A 23,382-nucleotide genomic window follows, 5' to 3' on the forward strand; every position below is an offset into this window, starting at 1 on the left:
CTATCTATCTATCTATCTATCTATCTATCTATCTATCTATCTATCTATCTATCTATCTATCTATCTATCTATCTATCTATCTATCTATCTATCTATCTCATGTTTATCACAAATTGGAAATACAGACCAGTATGAGAATTCCAGACTTTTAGATGTTTTTCTATGTAGTTGTATACAACTTTAACTTATTTTCCAACTTTATTTTGCACTTTGATTTTTGAAAACAAATCATTATAATTCCCTCAATAGGCTATTGAAACTTAGTAGTAGCAGTCTTGATAGAGACTTCCTGGAGATTTATGTAGCATTTCCAACACAGTCTAGTATTGCTTCAGGGAGGGGAAGGCTCTCACTCTTTTCGTCTGAGATGGCACACAAACATTCCACAGGAGGACTGAGTGGGCTTGATCAATATGCTTGAGTTTAGGCAGTCTTAAACCTTGTTCAAACTGCACGCCTTAAAGATGCACTATGCAAAAATCCGTCCGGCATTTCCTGGTTGCTAAAATTCTAATAGTATGCCTAATTTCAGTTTGTGACGAAACGAACGAATATAATGTAGAGTATCATTGTACCAATTAAACCGCTGTGAAATATCTTTTATTTCGTTTTTAGCTGTTTGAAGCCTGTGTACAAAACCAAAGGTTAGACTCAAAAACTTGAGAATGGGAAGCATAGAAATAGAGCACATAGAACAGCGCTATCAATTCTTAGACTGGCTTTAAATAAGAATGACAGCTCTATAACTCACATTTCTATGTGAAATTGGTCGGGTCCCACAAAAAGTGACATATTGCAGCTTTAATTCTCAAATGTTTCTCAAATCAGTTTTTGGATACTGACTGTCCAAAACAGCAAGTGACAATCAGATTTGTGTGTGTCCAGACATCAGTAATTTGCCCAACATGGCTACGTAAGTTGTCATAGTAACGACGGTTGTGTAGTTTGTATTTTATTAGGGATCCCCATTAGCTGCTGCCAAGACAGAAGCTACTCTTCCTGGGGTTCAAACACACAAAAAAAAGTCTAAACGGTACGTAATATAACATTGACACATCACTGTGGTACAGGCTGATTGGTGGTTCTTGTGCTTTCTATCACTCAGAATTAAAGGTGACAACAATGCCTGTCACGGACGCTTTCCAGTTGATTTGAATGTTCTGAAACCATATTATCAACTGGGTGGTTCGAGCCTTGAATGCTGATTGGCTTAAAGCCGTGGTATATCAGACTGTATACCACGGGTATGACTAAACATTTCTTGTTACTGCTCTAATTACGATGGTAACCAGTTTATAATAGCAATAAGGCACCTCGGGGGTTTGTGGTATATGGCCAATATACCATGGCTAAGGGCTGTATCCAGACACTCCGCGCTGTGTCTTGCATAAGAACAGCCCTTAGACATGGTATATTGGCCATATACCACACCCCCTCGTGCCTTATTGCTTAAGTGTAATAACACCTTTAAATCCTCAAAAGATAAGATGATCCAACTTTAAAAACAAATCCTTTTTGGATAGCCATGTCAGTCAACTAGCTAGCTAGGTAGCTGTTTAGCTAGTACGTTCACTCATTTATTTGTAAACAATTAACAAGCTACTTACCTACCACATATTATTGTCAAACTGTCAACAGAGTAGCTAGCATGTGTCGAATATCTACTTGAGGGCAAATAAATCAGATTTGACAGTACAGACACAAGCTGCAGAGCCCGACTGCAGGAAAAACGAACAGATTTGAATCTGAAATGCAAAATAAATTGGATTTGAGTCACTTCAAACTGCCAATGTGAACAAGGCTTGAGTGACACACTGATCACTGTGTAGCTCAGGAGTCCCCAGTTCCATTCAGCCGTGGGCCGATTTATTTGTATTTTTGTCCTTGATAGGATGGTCAGGGGGCTTTACATAGTTATAAATCATGTGATAGGATGGTCAGGGGGCTTTACATAGTTATAAATCATGTGATAGGATGGTCAGGGGGGCTTTACATAGTTATATATCATGTGATAGGATGGTCAGGGGGGCTTTACATAGTTATATATCATGTGATAGGATGGTCAGGGGCTTTACATAGTTATATATCATGTGATAGGATGGTCAGGGGGCTTTACATAGTTATATATCATGTGATAGGATGGTCAGGGGGCTTTACATAGTTATATATCATGTGATAGGATGGTCAGGGGGCTTTACATAGTTATATATCATGTGATAGGATGGTCAGGGGGGCTTTACATAGTTATATATCATGTGATAGGATGGTCAGGGGGCTTTACATAGTTATATATCATGTGATAGGATGGTCAGGGGGGCTTTAGATAGTTATAAATCATGTGATAGGATGGTCAGGGGGCTTTACATAGTTATATATCATGTGATAGGATGGTCAGGGGGCTTTACATAGTTATAAATCATGTGATAGGATGGTCAGGGGGCTTTACATAGTTATATATCATGTGATAGGATGGTCAGGGGGCTTTACATAGTTATATATCATGTGATAGGATGGTCAGGGGGCTTTACATAGTTATATATCATGTGATAGGATGGTCAGGGGGCTTTACATAGTTATATATCATGTGATAGGATGGTCAGGGGGCTTTACATAGTTATATATCATGTGATAGGATGGTCAGGGGGCTTTACATAGTTATATATCATGTGATAGGATGGTCAGGGGGCTTTACATAGTTATAAATCATGTGATAGGATGGTCAGGGGGCTTTACATAGTTATATATCATGTGATAGGATGGTCAGGGGGCTTTACATAGTTATATATCATGTGATAGGATGGTCAGGGGCTTTACATAGTTATATATCATGTGATAGGATGGTCAGGGGGCTTTACATAGTTATATATCATGTGATAGGATGGTCAGGGGGCTTTACATAGTTATATATCATGTGATAGGATGGTCAGGGGGCTTTACATAGTTATATATCATGTGATAGGATGGTCAGGGGGCTTTACATAGTTATATATCATGTGATAGGATGGTCAGGGGGCTTTACATAGTTATATATCATGTGATAGGATGGTCAGGGGGGCTTTACATAGTTATATATCATGTGATAGGATGGTCAGGGGGCTTTACATAGTTATATATCATGTGATAGGATGGTCAGGGGGCTTTACATAGTTATAAATCATGTGATAGGATGGTCAGGGGGCTTTACATAGTTATATATCATGTGATAGGATGGTCAGGGGGCTTTACATAGTTATAAATCATGTGATAGGATGGTCAGGGGGCTTTACATAGTTATAAATCATGTGATAGGATGGTCAGGGGGCTTTACATAGTTATATATCATGTGATAGGATGGTCAGGGGGCTTTACATAGTTATATATCATGTGATAGGATGGTCAGGGGGCTTTACATAGTTATAAATCATGTGATAGGATGGTCAGGGGGCTTTACATAGTTATATATCATGTGATAGGATGGTCAGGGGGCTTTACATAGTTATATATCATGTGATAGGATGGTCAGGGGGGCTTTACATAGTTATATATCATGTGATAGGATGGTCAGGGGGCTTTACATAGTTATATATCATGTGATAGGATGGTCAGGGGGCTTTACATAGTTATAAATCATGTGATAGGATGGTCAGGGGGGCTTTACATAGTTATAAATCATGTGATAGGATGGTCAGGGGGCTTTACATAGTTATATATCATGTGATAGGATGGTCAGGGGGCTTTACATAGTTATAAATCATGTGATAGGATGGTCAGGGGGCTTTACATAGTTATAAATCATGTGATAGGATGGTCAGGGGGGCTTTACATAGTTATATATCATGTGATAGGATGGTCAGGGGGGCTTTACATAGTTATATATCATGTGATAGGATGGTCAGGGGGCTTTACATAGTTATATATCATGTGATAGGATGGTCAGGGGGCTTTACATAGTTATATATCATGTGATAGGATGGTCAGGGGGCTTTACATAGTTATATATCATGTGATAGGATGGTCAGGGGGCTTTACATAGTTATATATCATGTGATAGGATGGTCAGGGGGCTTTACATAGTTATAAATCATGTGATAGGATGGTCAGGGGGCTTTACATAGTTATATATCATGTGATAGGATGGTCAGGGGGCTTTACATAGTTATATATCATGTGATAGGATGGTCAGGGGGCTTTACATAGTTATAAATCATGTGATAGGATGGTCAGGGGGGCTTTACATAGTTATATATCATGTGATAGGATGGTCAGGGGGCTTTACATAGTTATATATCATGTGATAGGATGGTCAGGGGGCTTTACATAGTTATAAATCATGTGATAGGATGGTCAGGGGGCTTTACATAGTTATAAATCATGTGATAGGATGGTCAGGGGGCTTTACATAGTTATAAATCATGTGATAGGATGGTCAGGGGGCTTTACATAGTTATAAATCATGTGATAGGATGGTCAGGGGGCTTTACATAGTTATATATCATGTGATAGGATGGTCAGGGGGCTTTACATAGTTATATATCATGTGATAGGATGGTCAGGGGGGCTTTACATAGTTATATATCATGTGATAGGATGGTCAGGGGGCTTTACATAGTTATAAATCATGTGATAGGATGGTCAGGGGGCTTTACATAGTTATATATCATGTGATAGGATGGTCAGGGGGCTTTACATAGTTATATATCATGTGATAGGATGGTCAGGGGCTTTACATAGTTATATATCATGTGATAGGATGGTCAGGGGGCTTTACATAGTTATATATCATGTGATAGGATGGTCAGGGGGCTTTACATAGTTATATATCATGTGATAGGATGGTCAGGGGGCTTTACATAGTTATATATCATGTGATAGGATGGTCAGGGGGCTTTACATAGTTATATATCATGTGATAGGATGGTCAGGGGGCTTTACATAGTTATATATCATGTGATAGGATGGTCAGGGGGCTTTACATAGTTATATATCATGTGATAGGATGGTCAGGGGGGCTTTACATAGTTATATATCATGTGATAGGATGGTCAGGGGGCTTTACATAGTTATATATCATGTGATAGGATGGTCAGGGGGGCTTTACATAGTTATAAATCATGTGATAGGATGGTCAGGGGGGCTTTACATAGTTATAAATCATGTGATAGGATGGTCAGGGGGGCTTTACATAGTTATATATCATGTGATAGGATGGTCAGGGGGGCTTTACATAGTTATAAATCATGTGATAGGATGGTCAGGGGGCTTTACATAGTTATATATCATGTGATAGGATGGTCAGGGGGGCTTTACATAGTTATAAATCATGTGATAGGATGGTCAGGGGGGGCTTTACATAGTTATAAATCATGTGATAGGATGGTCAGGGGGCTTTACATAGTTATAAATCATGTGATAGGATGGTCAGGGGGCTTTACATAGTTATATATCATGTGATAGGATGGTCAGGGGCTTTACATAGTTATAAATCATGTGATAGGATGGTCAGGGGGGCTTTACATAGTTATATATCATGTGATAGGATGGTCAGGGGGCTTTACATAGTTATAAATCATGTGATAGGATGGTCAGGGGGCTTTACATAGTTATATATCATGTGATAGGATGGTCAGGGGGCTTTACATAGTTATATATCATGTGATAGGATGGTCAGGGGGCTTTACATAGTTATATATCATGTGATAGGATGGTCAGGGGGCTTTACATAGTTATATATCATGTGATAGGATGGTCAGGGGGCTTTACATAGTTATATATCATGTGATAGGATGGTCAGGGGGCTTTACATAGTTATAAATCATGTGATAGGATGGTCAGGGGGCTTTACATAGTTATAAATCATGTGATAGGATGGTCAGGGGGCTTTACATAGTTATAAATCATGTGATAGGATGGTCAGGGGGCTTTACATAGTTATATATCATGTGATAGGATGGTCAGGGGGCTTTACATAGTTATATATCATGTGATAGGATGGTCAGGGGGGCTTTACATAGTTATATATCATGTGATAGGATGGTCAGGGGGCTTTACATAGTTATATATCATGTGATAGGATGGTCAGGGGGCTTTACATAGTTATATATCATTTGTACACTGCAAATTGACCACAAGAATCCCAAAGCGATACAGTTTTTGACGGAATCATTTAAAACCTTTATAACATTGGGATATGATCACATATGCCTCTCTAATTATGCGTGGGAATATTTGGGAACAGATATCCAAAATTAAAATATATATATATATATATATATTTTTTTTTTGCTTCAGAGCTTGGGGGGTGTGTGCAAATAAAATAATTTTGTCCGTTTTATTGGGGAACCCTGATGTAGCTCAACTGACCGTCTGTCTGCCATGTGTCTCCACCTTGTTCCCCTGTGACTCACGGTCCAGTTTCAGGCATCACCACCCCGTAGGTCTATGTTCAACACGGATTAATGTTCCTCTGATAAACGGGGATGATGTTACCTGTGATGGATTGACCCTGTTTGAACACTGACAATATCATTTGCTGCCTGAGAGTCGATGCACTTCCTGAATGTGTTCCACATGGGTTGGTTGACTTTGTGAATGCCGCCCCGGCAGTGGGATGTAGGGTTGACAGGAATAGGAGCAGACCTGTTTTAAAACACACTCACTGGTCCAAACCCTGATGATGACGAGGTGACAGAGATGCGTATTTATGTGTAACTTTGTGTTAACGGCAACCTTATAACCGTCCCTCTTGTTTCACCGCGTCCCTCTTGTTTCACCGCGTCCCTCTTGTTTCACCGCGTCCCTCTTGTTTCACCGCGTCCCTCTTGTTTCACCGCGTCCCTCTTGTTTCACCGCGTCCCTCTTGTTTCACCCCGTCCCTCTTGTTTCACCGCGTCCCTCTTGTTTCACCGCGTCCCTCTTGTCTTCTGATGTCAGTGTACGTACTTCTTCCTCTTCTATACTCTTACTGTAATTGATTTTTATAGAGCTCTGGTTAAAAGTAGTGCACTATATAGGGAATAGGGTGCCATTTGGGATATGAAGTATTCTAAACTATGTAAATTGAGTGTCCTCAACCACCATTGTAGATGCCTCTCGGGCCTCGGGCCTCGGTCCTCAGGCAGTGATGTGTAGGAGCTGCTCCTTATGGAAATAAATGCTCCTTGAAAAGGGAGACTTTTGAATCCCTGACTTGAAAGGCAAATGTTGTGAGTTCGTCTCTTCCTTATTCACTCTGTTTTCCTTATTGCCGCCTTTTGATATCCTGGTGTGTACTGCAGCTGTCAGACTTATACCAAGCCACTTTCTATTGTCATAGTGTGGGTAGTAGTATTTTATTGTGATCCCCAATTAGCCATTGCAAAGTCAGGTGTTTTTTTGTTGTTGTAGTTATATGATCATATGCTAGATGGAACTAGAATGACTTTGCATCAAACTGTAAACATGGCTCATCTATCATTTGCATCCTCTTCTTTTTGGAATTTCCATTAGAACATCCAAGGTGGCACAAGTCACTCTTCCGTATGCTTCTCAAATATATATGATCTGATTCTCCCCCCCCGTTGAGCCAGACAGTCATTAACTGTTACAGTAGTTAATAATATTAACCTGATGGGGAGCCTGCTGTGAGTCTCCCAGCAGTGGATAAGCTGATTTAGGGTCAGTTGGTAGGTAGAGAGCAGTGTGTTTCTTATTAGGGTCAGCCTAGTTAACAGCTGATTTAGGGTCAGTTGGTAGGTAGAGAGCAGTGTGTTTGTTATTAGGGTCAGCCTAGTTAACAGCTGATTTAGGGTCAGTTGGTAGGTAGAGAGCAGTGTGTTTCTTATTAGGGTCAGCCTAGTTAACAGCTGATTTAGGGTCAGTTGGTAGGTAGAGAGCAGTGTGTTTGTTATTAGGGTCAGCCTAGTTAACAGCTGATTTAGGGTCAGTTGGTAGGTAGAGAGCAGTGTGTTTCTTATTAGGGTCAGCCTAGTTAACAGCTGATTTAGGGTCAGTTGGTAGGTAGAGAGCAGTGTGTTTCTTATTAGGGTCAGCCTAGTTAACAGCTGATTTAGGGTCAGTTGGTAGGTAGAGAGCAGTGTGTTTCTTATTAGGGTCAGCCTAGTTAACAGCTGATTTAGGGTCAGTTGGTAGGTAGAGAGCAGTGTGTTTCTTATTAGGGTCAGCCTAGTTAACAGCTGATTTAGGGTCAGTTGGTAGGTAGAGAGCAGTGTGTTTCTTATTAGGGTCAGCCTAGTTAACAGCTGATTTAGGGTCAGTTGGTAGGTAGAGAGCAGTGTGTTTGTTATTAGGGTCAGCCTAGTTAACAGCTGATTTAGGGTCAGTTGGTAGGTAGAGAGCAGTGTGTTTGTTATTAGGGTCAGCCTAGTTAACAGCTGATTTAGGGTCAGTTGGTAGGTAGAGAGCAGTGTGTTTGTTATTAGGGTCAGCCTAGTTAACAGCTGATTTTGTGATCAGTCATTGGCTAAAAACGTTAGTCTATTTCTCCCCCCAGCCTCGCCACACCCCTCGCCACACCCCTCTTCACCTCAGGGGAGCATTGGCCGTTAGGAGAAGGACGGTCAGGCTGTAATAAATATTGAGATGGGGTGGAAAGCCTTTGTGAATTCCTTGTCTCAGGTTACAAGCCAGGCAGGTGTGTGTTTGGTTCGTTTTGAAAGGTGTTCTGAAAGCCTGTTGTCCCTCTTTCCCCTCTTCCGTGTTGTTGCTATCGATGGGTTGGTTGGTTAGCAACAAAACCAACTCGTGCCCAACTATGGGCCAGAACAGACCGTGGTTGGCTTAGGTTGTTGACAACATGTAAACAATATTTAGTCTCCAGTTGTTTATTGAAAACATCAATACATTTGCATAATGAGCACTTGTCTCTACAATACAGTGCATTTGGAAAGTATTCAGACCCCTTGACTTTTTCCACATTTTGTTACGTTACAGCCTTATTCTAAAATGGATTACATAAAACAATTTCCTCAGCAATTTAAACACAATACCCCATAATGACGAAGCGAAAACAGTTTTTGGAAATGTTTGCAAATGTATAAAAAACAGATACCTTATTTACATAACTATTCAGACCCTTTGCTATGAGATTCTTAATTGAGCTCAGGTGCATCCTGTTTCCATTGATCATCCTTGAGATGCTTCTACAACAATTTACCGGTGGTAAATTCTATTGATTGGACATGGTTGGTGGTGCCAGAATAACAACCTATCCCTCAACGTAACCAAGACTAAGGAGATGATTGTGGACTACAGGAAAAGGAGGACCGAGCATGACCCCATTCTCATCGATGGGGCTGTAGTGGAGCAGGTTGAGAGCTTCAAGTTCCTTGGTGTCCACATCAACAACAAACTAGAATGGTCCAAACACACCAAGACAGTCGTGAAGAGGGCACGACAAAGCCTATTCCCCCTCAGGAAACTAAAAAGATTTGGCATGGGTCCTGAGATCCTCAAAAGGTTCTACAGCTGCAACATCGAGAGCATCCTGACTGGTTACATCACTGCCTGGTACAGCAATTACTCGGCCTCTGACCGCGAGGCACTACAAAGGGTAGTGCGTACGGCCTAGTACATCACTGGGGCTAGTTAAATAAACTGAATTGTCCGTAGAGCTCCGAGACAGGATTGTGTCGAGGCACAGATCTAGGGAAGGGTAAAAAACAATTTCTGCAGCATTGAAGGTCCCCAAGAACACAGTGGCCTCTATCATTCTTAAATGGAATAAGTTTGGAACCACTAAGACTCTTCCTAGAGCTGGCTGCCCAGCCAAACTGAGAAATCGGGGGAGAAGGACCTTGGTCAGGGAGGTGACCAAGAACCCAATGGTCACTTTGACAGAGCTCCAGAGTTCCTCTGTGAAGATGGGAGAATCTTCCAGAAGGACAACCATCTCCGCAGCACTCCAGCAATCAGGCCTTTATGGTAGAGTGGCCAGATGGAAGCCACTCCTCAGTAAAAGGCACATGACAGCCTACTTGGATTTTGCCAAAAGGCACCTAAAGGACTCTGACAATGAGAAATAAGATTCTCTGGTCTGATGAAACCAAGATTGAACTCTTTGGCCTGAATGCCAAGTGTCCCGTCTGGAGGAACCTGACACACTCCCTACGGTGAAGCATGGTGGTGGCAGAATCATGTTGTGGGGATGTTTTTCAGCGGCAGGGACTGGGAGACTAGTCAGGATCAAGGGAAAGATGAACGGAGCAAAGTACAGAGAGATCCTTGATGAAAACCTGCTCCAGAGCGCTCAGGACCTCAGATTGGGGTGAAGGTTCACCTTCCAACAGGACAACGACCCTAAGCACTCAGCCAAGACAACGCAGGAGTGGCTTCGGGACAAGTCTCTGAATGTCCTTGAGTGGCCCAGACAGAGCCCGGACTTGAATCCGATCAAACATCTCTGGAGAGACCTGAAAATGGCTATGCAGCAACACTCCCCATCTAACTTGACAGAGCTTGAGAGGATCTGCAGAGAAGAATGGGAGAAACTCCCCAAATACAGGTGTGCCAAGCTTGTAGCGTCATACCCAAGAAGACTTGAAGTTGTAAATCGCTGCCAAAGGTGCTTCAACAAAGTACTGAGTAAAAGGTCTGAATACTTATGTAAATGTCATTTTCCCATTTCATTTTTTCATCAACATTTCTAAACACCTGCCTTTGCTTTGTCATTATGGGGTATTGTGTGTAGATTTGAGGGGGGGGACAATTGAATACATTTTTGAATAAGGCTGTAACATAGCATTATTTAGCCACTATGGCCTATTTATTACCTTACCTCGCTAATCTTACTACATTTGCAAACACTGTGTATAGACTTTTCTACTGTATTATTTACTGTATGTTTGTTTATTCGATGTGTAACTCTGTGTTGTTTGTGTCGAACTGCTGTGCTTTATCTTGGCCAGGTCGCAGTTGTAAATGAGAACTTGTTCTCAACTTGCCTACCTGGTTAAATAAAGGTGAAATAAAAAATAAAAACCTGTTAGATATTACTGCACTGTTGGGAACTAGAAGCAGAAGCATTTCGCTACACTCGCATTAACGTCTGCTAACCATGTGTATGTGACCTTTTAAAATGTGATTTTAACCCATCTATGGCAGTGCCTCGGGCCAGACACTAAAACCTGTTGGTCGACTTCTGAGACCTCCAGACCCTGCAACGCCTAAAGACTACCTCTAGTGATTTTTTTTCTGTTGAAAGGTGATATCCCAAGTATAAATGCAGTAAAGTACACCCAGCAAAGGCTAAAGAAAATATATGTTTTGAGCAAAATAGTGTTTTATTTTAGACACGACTGCAAAACGTTCAGGAGTAGAGAATTGGTCTGATGGGACTTTGTGATGTCGTTGGCCAACCCCCTTGCTTGAGGAACAATAGAGGACGAAAGAGGAAAGCCCAACCCACTTGTGCTATGTCATGACATCCCTTGACCTTCCATTGAGAAGTGCCTTTTGTTAAGTAAATTGGGTGTTTTAAAGGAGGTGAAAAGGAGACTGGAGTGCCATTTTCAGAGGAGGAGGACGGTGACTGTGTTGGGGGTGCTGGAATGGATACCATCCACATTTCATGTTAATCTGGGGACTGTTTTTCCCTGATACAGATAAACTCCTGGACTAAAAAGCAATTTCAACGGAAGATCTTCATTTGAACATGCCTTTTTTTTTTTTTTTTTATCCAAGACTATGTTTAATCTGTGTCCAGGAAACCACCCCGTAGTTAAATAAAGGTTAAACAAAAATAAAATTATAATCGATTCCAGTCATTAATCAGTGAATTTCAGGGAATTTGTGTCAGTGGGTCTAGAAGAAGAATTATCTTCCTCGGTCTTGATTGTTCCCATTTGAGCGGAGACTGGAGGGGGCCCTCGAGCTGATTCCTAGTATTACAAAATAAATAAAAAATCTATATGATGCCCATTACATGAGGCCTTTTGATTTGAGGCCTGAGGTAATTGTCTCTTCTGAGTAATGTTAAGTCCTGTACTGCATATATTTGCTTGTCAAAGGTATGCATATAGACTTTAAAGTCTGAGGCAAACAAACTGGATCACGACGCTCATGATGTTATCACAGTACTGTACACAAGGTCAATTCACCAAGTTAAACACTTGGATGTCACCTTACATTTGTCATGCGTTTATAATGTGATGGACACACCCTTAATACAGTTGTTAGCCTACACTACATCAGTCACGTTACAAGGCCTAGGATATGTTGCTCAATGAGAATAATAATTTGTTCATAACTGACTTGCCTAGTTAAATAAAGGTAAAAAAAAAAAAATGGCTCTTCTCCACAAGCATTCTGGGTTGTTTTTCTATTCAGGAACTTGTTTTCTCTCAAATCAGAGGATGGCCATAGTCTTTATCTGGTGAGGTGAATTATCCTCCTAGTCAAAATGGACCAGTTTGTGATGATTCTGATCATCGAGTTAGCGGATTTTGAGCAGACTTGTGTAGTGAATGTTTTTCTAATGGGTTCGTGGAAAAAATCTGGGTTTATTTTTTTATATTATATATTTTTTTACAATTCGAGACAGCTGCAAATAATTGTCTCATACGTTTTTTTTTAAATGAGTCTTTGATCTGATCGGGTACACAGCCCTAGTGTGGGGTTAGCCTATTTTCACTGCTTTTGGTAATTACTAAATGGCCCAAAATGCTCATCAATCATTAACTCCTTGTCTAGAGGCTAAAATATCTTGGTGCCAAGAAGCTTACAAGTGAACGCTGAGTAGCTGCAGACCTTTTAACCATTTAAGAACTAACAGGAGACTAGTTATAATATAACATAACAGGACATTAAGAACTAACAGAAGACTAGTTATAATGTAACAGGACATTAAGAACTAACAGAAGACTAGTTATAATATAACAGGACATTAAGAACTAACAGAAGACTAGTTATAATATAACATAACAGGACATTAAGAACTAACAGAAGACTAGTTATAATGTAACAGGACATTAAGAACTAACAGAAGACTAGTTATAATATAACAGGACATTAAGAACTAACAGAAGACTAGTTATAATATAATATAACAGGACATTAAGAACTAACAGAAGACTAGTTATAATATAATATAACAGGACATTAAGAACTAACAGAAGACTAGTTATAATATAACAGGACATTAAGAACTAACAGAAGACTAGTTATAATATAACAGGACATTAAGAACTAACAGAAGACTAGTTATAATATAACATAACAGGACATTAAGAACTAACAGAAGACTAGTTATAATGTAACAGGACATTAAGAACTAACAGAAGACTAGTTATAATATAACAGGACATTAAGAACTAACAGAAGACTAGTTATAATATAATATAACAGGACATTAAGAACTAACAGAAGACTAGTTATAATATAACAGGACATTAAGAACTAACAGAAGACTAGTTATAATATAACAGGACATTAAGAACTAACAGAAGACTAGTTATAATATAATATAACAGGACATTAAGAACTAACAGAAGACTAGTTATAATATAATATAACAGGACATTAAGAACTAACAGAAGACTAGTTATAATATAACAGGACATTAAGAACTAACAGAAGACTAGTTATAATATAACATAACAGGACATTAAGAACTAACAGAAGACTAGTTATAATATAACAGGACATTAAGAACTAACAGAAGACTAGTTATAATATAATATAACAGGACATTAAGAACTAACAGAAGACTAGTTATAATATAATATAACAGGACATTAAGAACTAACAGAAGACTAGTTATAATATAATATAACAGGACATTAAGAACTAACAGAAGACTAGTTATAATATAATATAACAGGACATTAAGAACTAACAGAAGACTAGTTATAATATAATATAACAGGACATTTAAGAACTAACAGAAGACTAGTTATAATATAACAGGACATTAAGAACTAACAGAAGACTAGTTATAATATAACAGGACATTAAGAACTAACAGAAGACTAGTTATAATATAACAGGACATTAAGAACTAACAGGAGACTAGTTATAATATAACAGGACATTAAGAACTAACAGAAGACTAGTTGTAATATAACAGGACATTAAGAACTAACAGAAGACTAGTTATAATATAACAGGACATTAAGAACTAACAGGAGACTAGTTATAATATAACAGGACATTAAGAACTAACAGAAGACTAGTTATAATATAACAGGACATTAAGAACTAACAGAAGACTAGTTATAATATAACAGGACATTAAGAACTAACAGAAGACTAGTTATAATATAACAGAAGACTAGTTATAATATAACAGGACATTAAGAACTAACAGAAGACTAGTTGTAACAGGACGTTAAGAACTAACTATGGATCCTGGATGCTGATTGGACGTGTAGCGTTCCAAGCTGTGCTGTATTGGCCATCACAGATGCACCTATAGACCTTTTTTGGAACGTAAACAATAAACTCATTTAGAACGCACGACACCATTCGATATCCGGCTAGCTAGCTGCGCCAGAGAACTCAATATGTCAAGTTGTACGTCACAAGCAGGAAAGTAAACTAAGTCTGTTTGTGAAGATGGAAAAGCAGGGCGACGTGGCCTAGTCATTGTATGGAGAAGTCTGACGCGGAACTACACAGCCAGACACTTCAGAGGAGGTGGGGTACTTGGCCTGGATAGTGGCGAGAAGCAACTGGCCAGACAGGTGGAGGTGTGAAGAAGACACTGTAGCCTCCTTGTATGACAGGGTGGGACAAATTTGTATATTTTATCTGCTTATAATTTCTGAAATTTGCTTTAGTCAACTTGTCGGGTCAAATAGGCCTAGGCTTGCAGCTTCTCTTCAGTCATAAATTGTTGCCCTAGAAGACAAATAAATGATAAAGGCTAATACATTATATATTTAAGCAATAAGGAACTAGGGGTTGTGGTATATGGCCAATATACCATGTCTAAGGGCTGTTCTTACGCAAGACACAGCGCGGAGTGTCTGGATACAGCCCTTAGCCATGGTATATTGGCCATATACCACAAACCCCCGAGGTGCCTTATTGCTATTATAAACTGGTTACTAATGTAATTGGAGCAGTAAAAATAAATGTTTTGTCATACCCGTAGTATACGGTCTGATATACCACAGCTGTCAGCCAATCAGCATTTAGGGCTCGAACCACCCAGTTTATAAAGAATAAATAGGTACTCACAAAAATACATATCTTAAATAATAGAAGGAACTAGTCAATCATCTAGCTGACATCTGTAAATATATAGCCTAAATATTCTCCTCTTGCAAAAAACCCCCATCTGATTTAAAAATCAGTGAAAACTCAAATCCATGTTTCTGATAATAATTCACATCAACCTTGATGCATATTTTTCAGATACTGAAATAAATCTTACTGTTATTGTTCCACTCCTTTTCTAGAGACATCAATAACATTTGGCTGTATCATTGTACTTCAAGAAATACTTATTTCTGCAATAATTGTATTTAATATTCGGCTATATGTGACATGTAGGCCAGTCAGTGTCCAGGTTTCAGTTAATATTCCATTTAACCCATCTCAAGTTTTAAAGGTATCATTTCAGCTCTCTCATTTCAGCTCTCTCATTTCAGCTCTCTCATTTTGTTGGCAAAGGGAACATGTTATAACACGATATATTAGTCTTTCCCAATATCACAACCTTTCCAATAAAACAAGTCATTCACTAAAAAGATTGAAAGTAGAGAGCGTAAGAGAGACATTTTTAGTATTTTCAGTGTCAAATAGTTAAGTCGGCATCGTAAATAAATGAACTTGAGTTTATTTGTTCTGAAGATACAGGATAGTTTACATAGCACAATGAAATAGTAGGCATACAGTAATGCAAGTGTAGAACAATACAAGCCATATGTGTACAGTGGTGAAATAGAGGCGTGGTTGTAGAGATGTGCAGAGTCATCTTGTGACAACAACATGGAGACAATCGATACTTTATTATCCCATTGTTTAGAACAAAAATGTGTTTTCCTGCTTCTCCCAACACCTTGCAGTGTAGCACCCCTGGGTGGAGAGCAATTGTGAGGGATGAAGGTGCCTTGCTCAAGAGCACAATGGTAGGAGATGGTACATGGGAGCCTTCCAGCTGCCACTTCAGTTCCATACCCATTGTTGTGTTGTCCTGGGCCTGAACCATTGTAGACATAGCACCACACCCATGCATTGGTTCTGTAGTAGCCTAGCTCAGAGCAGTGTTTCCTGGTCCTAGTCATTGGTTCTGTAGTAGCCTAGCTCAGAGCAGTGTTTCCTGGTCATTGGTTCTGTAGTAGCCTAGCTCAGAGCAGTGTTTCCTGGTCATTGGTTCTGTAGTAGCCTAGCTCAGAGCAGTGTTTCCTGGTCATTGGTTCTGTAGTAGCCTAGCTCAGAGCAGTGTTTCCTGGTCATTGGTTCTGTAGTAGCCTAGCTCAGAGCAGTGTTTCCTGGTCATTGGTTCTGTAGTAGCCTAGCTCAGAGCAGTGTTTCCTGGTCATTGGTTCTGTAGTAGCCTAGCTCAGAGCAGTGTTTCCTGGTCATTGGTTCTGTAGTAGCCTAGCTCAGAGCAGTGTTTCCTGGTCATTGGTTCTGTAGTAGCCTAGCTCAGAGCAGTGTTTCCTGGTCATTGGTTCTGTAGTAGCCTAGCTCAGAGCAGTGTTTCCTGGTCATTGGTTCTGTAGTAGCCTAGCTCAGAGCAGTGTTTCCTGGTCATTGTTCTGTAGTAGCCTAGCTCAGAGCAGTGTTTCCTGGTCATTGGTTCTGTAGTAGCCTAGCTCAGAGCAGTGTTTCCTGGTCATTGGTTCTGTAGTAGCCTAGCTCAGAGCAGTGTTTCCTGGTCCTGGTCATTGTTCTGTAGTAGCCTAGCTCAGAGCAGTGTTTCCTGGCCATTGGTTCCGTAGTAGCCTAGCTCAGAGCAGTGTTTCCTGGTCATTGGTTCTGTAGTAGCCTAGCTCAGAGCAGTGTTTCCTGGTCCTGGTCATTGGTTCTGTAGTAGCCTAGCTCAGAGCAGTGTTTCCTGGCCATTGGTTCCGTAGTAGCCTAGCTCAGAGCAGTGTTTCCTGGTCATTGGTTCTGTAGTAGCCTAGCTCAGAGCAGTGTTTCCTGGTCCTGGTCATTGGTTCTGTAGTAGCCTAGCTCAGAGCAGTGTTTCCTGGTCATTGGTTCTGTAGTAGCCTAGCTCAGAGCAGTGTTTCCTGGTCATTGGTTCTGTAGTAGCCTAGCTCAGAGCAGTGTTTCCTGGTCATTGGTTCTGTAGTAGCCTAGCTCAGAGCAGTGTTTCCTGGTCCTGGTCATTGTTCTGTAGTAGCCTAGCTCAGAGCAGTGTTTCCTGGTCCTGGTCATTGGTTCTGTAGTAGCCTAGCTCAGAGCAGTGTTTCCTGGTCCTGGTCATTGGTTCTGTAGTAGCCTAGCTCAGAGCAGTGTTTCCTGATCATTGGTTCTGTAGTAGCCTAGCTCAGAGCAGTGTTTCCTGGTCATTGGTTCTGTAGTAGCCTAGCTCAGAGCAGTGTTTCCTGGTCCTGGTCATTGGTTCTGTAGTAGCCTAGCTCAGAGCAGTGTTTCCTGATCATTGGTTCTGTAGTAGCCTAGCTCAGAGCAGTGTTTCCTGGTCCTGGTCATTGTTCTGTAGTAGCCTAGCTCAGAGCAGTGTTTTCTGGTCCTGGTCATTGGTTCTGTAGTAGCCTAGCTCAGAGCAGTGTTTCCTGGTCATTGTTCTGTAGTAGCCTAGCTCAGAGCAGTGTTTCCTGGTCATTGGTTCTGTAGTAGCCTAGCTCAGAGCAGTGTTTCCTGGTCATTGGTTCTGTAGTAGCCTAGCTCAGAGCAGTGTTTCCTGGTCATTGGTTCTGTAGTAGCCTAGCTCAGAGCAGTGTTTCCTGGTCATTGGTTCTGTAGTAGCCTAGCTCAGAGCAGTGTTTCCTGGTCATTGGTTCTGTAGTAGCCTAGCTCAGAGCAGTGTTTCCTGGTCATTGGTTCTGTAGTAGCCTAGCTCAGAGCAGTGTTTCCTGGTCCTGGTCATTGGTTCTGTAGTAGCCTAGCTCAGAGCAGTGTTTCCTGGTCCTGGTCATTGGTTCTGTAGTAGCCTAGCTCAGAGCAGTGTTTCCTGGTCATTGGTTCTGTAGTAGCCTAGCTCAGAGCAGTGTTTCCTGGTCCTGGTCATTGGTTCTGTAGTAGCCTAGCTCAGAGCAGTGTTTCCTGGTCCTGGCCATTGGTTCTGTAGTAGCCTAGCTCAGAGCAGTGTTTCCTGGTCATTGTTCTGTAGTAGCCTAGCTCAGAGCAGTGTTTCCTGGTCCTGGTCATTGGTTCTGTAGTAGCCTAGCTCAGAGCAGTGTTTCCTGGTCATTGGTTCTGTAGTAGCCTAGCTCAGAGCAGTGTTTCCTGGTCCTGGCCATTGGTTCTGTAGTAGCCTAGCTCAGAGCAGTGTTTCCTGGTCATTGGTTCTGTAGTAGCCTAGCTCAGAGCAGTGTTTCCTGGTCCTGGTCATTGGTTCTGTAGTAGCCTAGCTCAGAGCAGTGTTTCCTGATCATTGGTTCTGTAGTAGCCTAGCTCAGAGCAGTGTTTCCTGGTCCTGGCCATTGGTTCCGTAGTAGCCTAGCTCAGAGCAGTGTTTCCTGGTCATTGGTTCTGTAGTAGCCTAGCTCAGAGCAGTGTTTCCTGGTCCTGGTCATTGGTTCTGTAGTAGCCTAGCTCAGAGCAGTGTTTCCTGGTCATTGGTTCTGTAGTAGCCTAGCTCAGAGCAGTGTTTCCTGGTCCTGGTCATTGGTTCTGTAGTAGCCTAGCTCAGAGCAGTGTTTCCTGGTCATTGGTTCTGTAGTAGCCTAGCTCAGAGCAGTGTTTCCTGGTCATTGGTTCTGTAGTAGCCTAGCTCAGAGCAGTGTTTCCTGGTCCTGGTCATTGGTTCTGTAGTAGCCTAGCTCAGAGCAGTGTTTCCTGGTCATTGGTTCTGTAGTAGCCTAGCTCAGAGCAGTGTTTCCTGGTCATTGGTTCTGTAGTAGCCTAGCTCAGAGCAGTGTTTCCTGGTCATTGGTTCTGTAGTAGCCTAGCTCAGAGCAGTGTTTCCTGGTCATTGGTTCTGTAGTAGCCTAGCTCAGAGCAGTGTTTCCTGGTCATTGGTTCTGTAGTAGCCTAGCTCAGAGCAGTGTTTCCTGGTCCTGGTCATTGGTTCTGTAGTAGCCTAGCTCAGAGCAGTGTTTCCTGATCATTGGTTCTGTAGTAGCCTAGCTCAGAGCAGTGTTTCCTGGTCATTGGTTCTGTAGTAGCCTAGCTCAGAGCAGTGTTTCCTGGTCATTGGTTCTGTAGTAGCCTAGCTCAGAGCAGTGTTTCCTGGTCATTGGTTCTGTAGTAGCCTAGCTCAGAGCAGTGTTTCCTGGTCCTGGTCATTGGTTCTGTAGTAGCCTAGCTCAGAGCAGTGTTTCCTGGTCATTGGTTCTGTAGTAGCCTAGCTCAGAGCAGTGTTTCCTGGTCATTGGTTCTGTAGTAGCCTAGCTCAGAGCAGTGTTTCCTGGTCATTGGTTCTGTAGTAGCCTAGCTCAGAGCAGTGTTTCCTGGTCCTGGTCATTGGTTCTGTAGTAGCCTAGCTCAGAGCAGTGTTTCCTGGTCCTGGTCATTGGTTCTGTAGTAGCCTAGCTCAGAGCAGTGTTTCCTGGTCCTGGTCATTGGTTCTGTAGTAGCCTAGCTCAGAGCAGTGTTTTCTGGTCCTGGTCATTGGTTCTGTAGTAGCCTAGCTCAGAGCAGTGTTTCCTGGTCATTGGTTCTGTAGTAGCCTAGCTCAGAGCAGTGTTTCCTGGTCATTGGTTCTGTAGTAGCCTAGCTCAGAGCAGTGTTTCCTGGTCATTGGTTCTGTAGTAGCCTAGCTCAGAGCAGTGTTTCCTGATCATTGGTTCTGTAGTAGCCTAGCTCAGAGCAGTGTTTCCTGGTCATTGGTTCTGTAGTAGCCTAGCTCAGAGCAGTGTTTCCTGGTCATTGGTTCTGTAGTAGCCTAGCTCAGAGCAGTGTTTCCTGGTCATTGGTTCTGTAGTAGCCTAGCTCAGAGCAGTGTTTCCTGGTCCTGGTCATTGGTTCTGTAGTAGCCTAGCTCAGAGCAGTGTTTCCTGGTCCTGGTCATTTGTTCTGTAGTAGCCTAGCTCAGAGCAGTGTTTCCTGGTCATTGGTTCTGTAGTAGCCTAGCTCAGAGCAGTGTTTCCTGGTCATTGGTTCTGTAGTAGCCTAGCTCAGAGCAGTGTTTCCTGGTCATTGGTTCTGTAGTAGCCTAGCTCAGAGCAGTGTTTCCTGGTCATTGGTTCTGTAGTAGCCTAGCTCAGAGCAGTGTTTCCTGGTCATTGGTTCTGTAGTAGCCTAGCTCAGAGCAGTGTTTCCTGGTCATTGGTTCTGTAGTAGCCTAGCTCAGAGCAGTGTTTCCTGGTCATTGGTTCTGTAGTAGCCTAGCTCAGAGCAGTGTTTCCTGGTCATTGGTTCTGTAGTAGCCTAGCTCAGAGCAGTGTTTCCTGGTCCTGGGACACAGAGTGGTACACATTTGTAGTTTTTTGCCTTTGCCTTACACATCTGATTTAAATCATCAAAGCTTGATACGTTGATAATGTGAATCAGCTTTGTAGTGTCAGGACAAAAAGAAGGTGTACCCCTTTAACTACCCACGACCAGGATTGAGAAAAAGAGGTCGGAGAGCCATACCAGCAGCTGGAAGGTTGCTGGTTTAAGCCAGAGGCTAGGCAACGCCAAATAACTCCTTATCTAAAACCAAGTGGTTAGAAGACCTTGGTGCCAAATGGCTAACCCTGAGTTAACTTATTAGATACACCCGTCTAGTACCTGGTCAGGCCTCCGGAACATCCTGAATTCTTCGGGGCGTGTTAACGTTGCTCAATTGGTATCAAGGGACCTAACGTGTGCCCTGAAAACATTCCCTACACCATTACACCACCACCACCAGCCGGTACCGTTGACACCAGGCAGGATGGGGCCATGATCTCATGCACAACAGATGAGTTGTGCGTTCCGAGATGCCGGTCTGCACACCACTGTTGTACTGCGTTGTTATCTGCCTGTTCGCGGCCCTCCTGTTCGCGGCCCTCCTGTTCGCGGCCCTCCTGTTCGCGGCCCGCCTGTTCGCGGCCCGCCTGTTAGCGTGCACGATTCTTGCCTTTCTCCTTCAACCTCTCATCAACGAGCTGTTTTCACCCACAGGACTGCTGCTGACTGGATGTTTTTTTGTTTGTCACACCATTCTCTGTAAACCCTAGACACTGTCGTGTGTGTGTGTGTGTGTGTGTGTGTAAAGCCCAGGAGGCATGCTGTTTCTGAGATGCAGTTAATTTATGAACTCAAAGTAGCCGGCTAACAATGACTGTTATTGGCTAAATGGCCAACAGCTGGTGCTTCTAGATAACACTGGTGGTCTGTCCTACTCCTTCGTTGACCAAATCCATATGACATTAGATACTCTCTCTCTCTTTCTCTCTCCACAATTAGACAACACATTAGTTTCTGTTTTTGCAAAGACTGTTAAAGGGAAATTAAACAATGATAAAAAAATATTCTCTCCCCCCCCCAGTGAGCGACCTCCAGACGTCTCATTACCATGAGTCGGGAGCGATCAGACTCCCAGGGGTCACTGGGCCCTGACGATGAGGTCATGCCGTACAGTGACGACGAGACGGATGATGAGTTGGACCCCGGCTCAGACGAAGAGCGGCCCCCAGGGGGGCCACAGCCTGAAGAGATCAAGAGCACCGGTGAGGGACTTGGAGCGGACACTAGAGAAGAGCTGCAGTGTACACACACAGCCACAAACACACCTCTTCCATTAGACAATCTGAGAACACACCCTTGTGATGCTACCTTTTGGTTTGTTTAGAAATGTATCAGTTTCACCATTCAAGCATATTCCCTCTGACTGTCTGTTGGTCTGTTTCCAGAGTCTGACTGTCTGTTGGTCTGTTTCCAGAGTCTGACTGTCTGTTGGTCTGTTTCCAGACTGTCTGTTTCCAGAGTCTGGCTGTCTGTTGGTCTGTTTCCAGACTGTCTGTTTCCAGAGTCTGGCTGTCTGTTGGTCTGTTTCCAGACTGTCTGTTTCCAGAGTCTGACTGTCTGTTGGTCTGTTTCCAGACTGTCTGTTTCCAGAGTCTGGCTGTCTGTTGGTCTGTTTCCAGAGTCTGACTGTCTGTTGGTCTGTTTCCAGACTGTCTGTTTCCAGAGTCTGGCTGTCTGTTGGTCTGTTTCCAGAGTCTGACTGTCTGTTGGTCTGTTTCCAGAGTCTGGCTGTCTGTTGGTCTGTTTCCAGACTGTCTGTTTCCAGAGTCTGGCTGTCTGTTGGTCTGTTTCCAGACTGTCTGTTTCCAGAGTCTGACTGTCTGTTGGTCTGTTTCCAGACTGTCTGTTTCCAGAGTCTGACTGTCTGTTGGTCTGTTTCCAGAGTCTGGCTGTCTGTTGGTCTGTTTCCAGAGTCTGACTGTCTGTTGGTCTGTTTCCAGAGTCTGGCTGTCTGTTGGTCTGTTTCCAGACTGTCTGTTTCCAGAGTCTGGCTGTCTGTTGGTCTGTTTCCAGACTGTCTGTTTCCAGAGTCTGGCTGTCTGTTGGTCTGTTTCCAGACTGTCTGTTTCCAGAGTCTGGCTGTCTGTTGGTCTGTTTCCAGACTGTCTGTTTCCAGAGTCTGACTGTCTGTTGGTCTGTTTCCAGACTGTCTGTTTCCAGAGTCTGACTGTCTGTTGGTCTGTTTCTGACTGTCTGTTGGTCTGTTTCCAGAGTCTGGTTGGAGTGTCAAAGCGAACGACAGGGCCTTCTGTAACAGGCCAGAGTTTCAGAAAAAATACCTTTTGTGTCTCAAGAAGAGCAAGTACTCAGTAAGTCACATCTTTCCCAGTTCCACCATTATAAATCATATTATTCCACCCCTAACTGCTGATTCAGACATGGGTCGTGTTCATTAGGCCAATGGAAAAACAAGTGTTGCTTATTGGAGAAGTTCAGACATAGTAGCTGACTGTTTCGTGCCTAATGAACACAACCTTCATCTTTTTCTATCTAAATATTTACTGACAACAGCAGGATGTGTTGGAGTAATGACACCTGCCTGTAGGTAGGGCGACACAACCTTTTTAAAGGTCGAAACTGAGGCAGAAACCCAGCCCTGTCATGTGTTTTGGTGGTTTTACATTGTGGACAGGCTAAATAAAATCTACCAGTTCAATAGCCCAACACGAGGTGTTGTTTAACGTCCAGATTTCATCCTTTTGGATCTCCTCAAACACTACTTTTTTTCATTCCAATGTTGTCATTGTCGACGCCGTTTCGGATACAGTGCATCACGGACGTTGAGGTCATTTTACTTCCTCTTCACTCTGCTGATACGTGTGTTTCATAGGCTGGCCATTTCCTGTACTGCCTGGACCATATTCAAAGTGCAGGTTCTTAAAGCTTCTTAAAATA

General features: G+C 42.3%; 1 protein-coding gene across 1 annotated transcript in view; it reads left to right on the forward strand.

The window, feature by feature from the left end:
• The window catches only part of LOC106572087 (phospholipid-transporting ATPase IC), a 47,396-nt gene that overhangs the window by 724 nt on the left and 23,290 nt on the right, over positions 1-23,382 (forward strand). Inside the window, exons 2-3 of the mRNA XM_014145914.2 lie at positions 21,509-21,689; positions 22,699-22,796. Coding sequence (XP_014001389.1) covers positions 21,536-21,689; positions 22,699-22,796 — 252 coding nt within the window. The 5' untranslated portion in view covers positions 21,509-21,535. The remainder of the gene's footprint in view (positions 1-21,508; positions 21,690-22,698; positions 22,797-23,382) is intronic.

Source organism: Salmo salar, chromosome ssa01 (assembly GCF_905237065.1).
Source record: "Salmo salar chromosome ssa01, Ssal_v3.1, whole genome shotgun sequence".
Taxonomy (NCBI): Eukaryota; Metazoa; Chordata; class Actinopteri; order Salmoniformes; family Salmonidae; genus Salmo; species Salmo salar.